Source organism: Notolepis coatsorum (genome assembly GCF_963971535.1).
Source record: "Notolepis coatsorum genome assembly, chromosome: 7".
NCBI classification, from domain to species: domain Eukaryota; kingdom Metazoa; phylum Chordata; class Actinopteri; order Aulopiformes; family Paralepididae; genus Notolepis; species Notolepis coatsorum.
In genome coordinates this window covers 16,745,490-16,750,489 of record NC_140171.1, presented here as the reverse complement: position 1 = coordinate 16,750,489, position 5,000 = coordinate 16,745,490, and the positions used below count along the sequence as shown (strand labels likewise).

General features: G+C 42.0%; 1 protein-coding gene across 5 annotated transcripts in view; it reads right to left on the bottom strand.

Moving 5' to 3' along the window:
- Positions 1–5,000, bottom strand: part of LOC311232212 (protein Niban 1-like) — a 26,424-nt gene that overhangs the window by 2,945 nt on the left and 18,479 nt on the right. For all 5 annotated transcript variants that reach the window (XM_084318936.1, XM_084318938.1, XM_084318937.1 and 2 more), the window contains one exon: positions 2,079–2,246. In XM_084318936.1, the coding sequence (XP_084175062.1) occupies positions 2,079–2,246 (168 nt within the window). The remainder of the gene's footprint in view (positions 1–2,078; positions 2,247–5,000) is intronic.

The window sequence follows — 5,000 nt, the reverse complement described above, 5'->3', positions numbered from 1 at the left end:
CATAACGGGATGGGGAGAACATATTTAAATCAGGCGGAGAAAAAGAGGATAAAAATAAAAAATACCATTAATTTGAGGTCATCGAGAAACAATCATTGAGACACACGGCTCTATGTCCGTGCTGGTGCAAGGCCCGCTCAAAAGGAAGCCCCATGCGCTGAGATGTGTGGGGCGGCACAGCTGGGGGAGTGTTGAGATACAAATCTCCTTCACCGCAATGCGATCTTGCAGGCTTCCATTTTGGCACAACCCGTCTAATTGCCGATGCTGGCACTCTGAGGTGTTTTGGTGAGAGCGGAGCTGGGAGAGGGGGCGCGCTGGAACATCTGTCCAAACTCCCACCAATCCTTGCTGTGGCAAATGATGGATGTTAGGCTAACCAATGACTAACTGAACACAACTTCTTAATCTATCTGGATCGGAATGAGTCGATTCCCCTTTCATTTTGCATGGGAAACATCATAACATAACAGTAATTCAACCTAACTGGGATAACTGAATATATTTATAATAAAAACACAAGATACTTGTGCCCTAATGATGAGGACTAGCGCTCAATGAAGAACCCCAATCCCATTGCCAAAAGAAAGTCTACTATGACTATAGATACTTAAACTAAATGTACATTTAATCATCCAATACATCATCCAATACATTTAGCTGACACTTTCATCCAAAGCGTCAAGTCAGCAGGAAGGGTAAGTGATATTGGAAGGAAGGCTAAGTGATATTGTTCATCAAACAGTGTCGATCTTGAGTGCTACAGACTTGAGTGTATTAGCATAATACTATGGAACTACTGTACACACTAAAGACTCTAGCCACCCAAACAACTGCCTCTTTGCACTGCTGCGGTCAGGCAAGCGCTACCGGAGTCTCATGGCCAGTACAGAGAGAGGAGCTTCTATCCCCAGGCCATCAGGCAGCTCAATGTGGACTCACAGTAACATTAACTCATCAGCAGCGGACTCTCAAAATGTCAGGTGATGATGCAGACTATTCTTGATGCTGGCTGGAAAAGACATTTATTTTATATGAATGAGCAAACATGCATGTGCTCCCAGCTGACGCGTTGAGAGAGATATAGCCCCGCCTATCCAATAATTATTGAACTACCCATTATGTGCCGTCTCTTATCATTATTGTAATGGTTCATTAAAGAAATTATGAATTTCAATAGGTGTATATTGCCCCATGCGGATGAATTCATGTAATTTCTTTAGATTGTCGTCATTCTTTTGTTTCAAATGTTTAATTTGTTTTATAATAAAATATAAATAAAATAAATAAAAGTTCAATAAAGAATATTATGAAAAAAACTATTTCTTTCTTCTGATTTCTGAAAAAACTTTCAGATTTACTGGGGAAATTGTCTGAAACCAATACCCTGTTGTAGCCTGCTATCGACCCGGTATCTGATACCAATACCGTGTTTCCGATACCAATACCCTGTTTCCGATACCAATACCCTGTTTTAGGCTGGTATCGACCCGATACCTGATACCAATACCCTGTTTCTGATACCAATACCCTGTTTTAGGCTGGTATCGACCCGATACCTGATACCAATACCCTGTTTCTGATACCAATACCCTGTTTTAGACAGGTATTGGTCCGATAATGGAAACCACTACCCTGTGTTAGCCTGGTATTGGCAGATAACTGATACCAATACCCGGTTTTAGCCTGCTATCGACCCGGTATCTGATACCAATACCGTGTTTCCGATACCAATACCCTGTTTCCGATACCAATACCCTGTTTTAGGCTGGTATCGACCCGATACCTGATACCAATACCCTGTTTCTGATACCAATACCCTGTTTTAGGCTGGTATCGACCCGATACCTGATACCAATACCCTGTTTCTGATACCAATACCCTGTTTTAGACAGGTATTGGTCCGATAATGGAAACCACTACCCTGTGTTAGCCTGGTATTGGCAGATAACTGATACCAATACCCGGTTTTAGCCTGCTATCGACCCGATACCTGATACCAATACCCTGTTTTAGCCTGCTATCGACCTGATACCTGATACCAATGTGTCTAGATGTGCATGTGTTTGCAGAATCACCCTGTAGAGAGCATTCTGGGCCCTGAGTGCTAGAGGCTTCCAGGTTCCACTGTGCACCCCCCAGGTCCCTTGGAGCCATGCCCGTTCTTCTGAGCCCATCTCCAGCCTGGCCAGGCACTGCCACACCCTGGCTTCACCAGGACCCAGGCCATCCAGAGGCCTCAGCACCTGAAATGAAAAACACCATAACTATGTTTTGGCATTCTCTTAACACGCAACGGCCCACATATGGGCTGTCGTGCCCGCCGGCGGTACAGACGAAAGTTACAGCACTTTGCGAGTGTCTAGCGGCTGCATTTTTCGCAGAACATATAAATTACCGAATTAAAGCTCTATTTGTTGCCGTTCGAATACCACCTAACTCGACCAAATCTGTGCCTCGGTTCTCGAGTTACATGACGATATGTCAGGAGTGTGACTTTTTACGCGTGAGCGTCAGATTACCACCTCGGACTCCTGCCGCTCTATGCCAATCATCGAAAATTGATTGCGAAAATTATCGGTCAGGGTTGTAGCCAATGAGTGTAGCTTTCCAATTATACCCCACGTGGGGGTGTGCGAATAAGATATCTAGGTGAAAGGTGACAAGCGAAAACCAGAAGTGGATGAGGAAATGGAATACCGGAGAGTTTCTTCTTGGCACAAAATCTGGACCTGTACTACATAAGACTTCATATGAAATGTTATAGAAATGTTTGCAACTGCTACAGAAAAATGTGAGTACACAAGTTCAAGTTCAACTCATGTTCAACCCTATGTTACTCTATTTCATTAGCACTAAAAGTGAATTTACCTTTTTGCATTAGTAACTTGAGAATGTTATCTTTCAAAAGAGACCAGGCTTATGCATGTGCTATAACTATAAAGTATAAAACTAAGCTTTTCAAAGAAATTATGCAGTCCTCAAGTTCAAGTAAAAAAAAATTGCCACTTTTCTGCCTGCCTGTTAAGAGGTTGTTAATTAAACATTTGGGGAAATTAGCTTATCGTCTTCTCCAGAGAGAGACAAGCAGATAGATACCAGTTTCCTCTCTGTGCGTTCAGTAGAAAGCTATCTGGCTGCACGTTAGCCTATGCACAATGAATGGAAGCGGACCGTGCCGGTTAGCCTTCGGAAGAGGTGTTAGTTGGACAATGCCTAGGCTAACCGGTACTGTCCGCTTCCATTCATTGTGCTAAGCTATAGGCTAATGTGCAGCCAAATAGCGTTCTACTGAACGCAGAGAGAGGAAACGGTATCTATCTTCTTGTCTCTCTCTGGAGCTATAATTTCCCAAAATGTTGGCGTGTTCCTTTAAGAATTAAACTATGACATGATTAGACTGCTGGCATTTCTAATCGCGTTTGCTTGAAATGAAATCTGATGTGCTTATCTGTGTCCTTAATTATTTTTCATGACCCCAGGGGCTTGGGAAACCTTTCCAAAAACGTCTGCAAGATGTTTTAAAAAAGTCATCCTGGTCTTTAAAAAAACAAAAATTATATTCCTCGAGGTTGTGAGGTTTTCATGCATAAATACGTGCCTAGCTGCACCTGGACTCATTATTACATTTACATTTACATTTAATCATTTGGATGATGTTTTTATCCAAAGCGACAAATTGTGAACAAGTCAGCAGGACGGGTACACCTCTGGAAGCTAAAGGTAAGTAACATTGTTCATCGAACAGTGTCGAACCTGAGTGCTACAGTCTGAGTGCATAGACAGAATTAGCATGATAGGTACTGTAGTAGTATAATAACCCGCCTAATTTTCCATCGTCGACTAAAAACACACTTCTTAAATCTGAAATGAAAAAAGAAGAAATGGAAAAAGAATACTAACTTTGTACTGTCTTTTACTATTATGATAAGATCAGATAAGACATTACTTTATTGATCCCCTTGGGGAAATGCAAGCGTCATAGCAGCATGTTGGAGGGGGGGGAGGGGAGGTATAGGTATGGGCAGGGTAATTAATAGTAGAAGACATAAATATAGGCAATAAAATTATAGTACTGTAGAAAAGTTTAAATAATCAGTGTAAACAAAGGTCAAATCAAAACAAACCTTTGTAAATGGTAATTGTAAATGGCTGCATTTATATAGCGCTTTTATCCAAAGCGCTTTCCAATTTGTTCCTCACATTTTACCCATTCACTCACACATTCACTCAATGACGGGGGAGGGAACCATACAAGGTGCCAACCTGCTCATCAGAAGCAATTAGAGGTTAAGTATCTTGCTCAAGGACACCTGGACACTCTGCCCAGGAGGAGCGGGAATCGACACCTGCACAGCGAGGGTAGGATCTGGAGGGAGGTAGTGTGACCTTCCACACGTTACACTCTCCCGGTGAGAGTCTGCGCGGCCAGGCTGGCTGCCGGCTGGCTGCACATGCGTCGGAGGAAAGCATGTGACAGTCTCCGGCCTCCCGGACCAACAGTAGGGGGAGTGCGCAACAACCAGGAAGGGGGTTGGGAATTGGCATAACGACTAACAGTGGGATGGGAGAAAAATCGGAAAAAGGAGGGGGGAAAAAGATAAAAAAATAAAAATGAAAATACTATAGCACTCAAGTTCAACAATGTTACTGACCCTTAGCTGCCAGAGTCGTACCCTTCCTGCTGACCTGTTGTACACAACTTGTAAGTTGCTTTGGATAAAAGTGTCAGCTAAATGACTAAATGTAAATGTATAAGTATAGTAGCATAGTATAGGGTACATAATAGTAAAAAGACAGTAAGAAGGTTAGTTTTAGTTTTTTTTATCATAAAATTGTTATCATTAAGATGACAAGGTTCCTACATTGTGTGTCAGTCCAGCCTTATCAGTTTTAGTATGTCGTCACATGTTAATTTCAATGATTAATATCAATTTGTTCTATGAAAGCCAACATCTTGTAAATAACATATAATCGAAACACTTCTTCAAGCTTTTTTC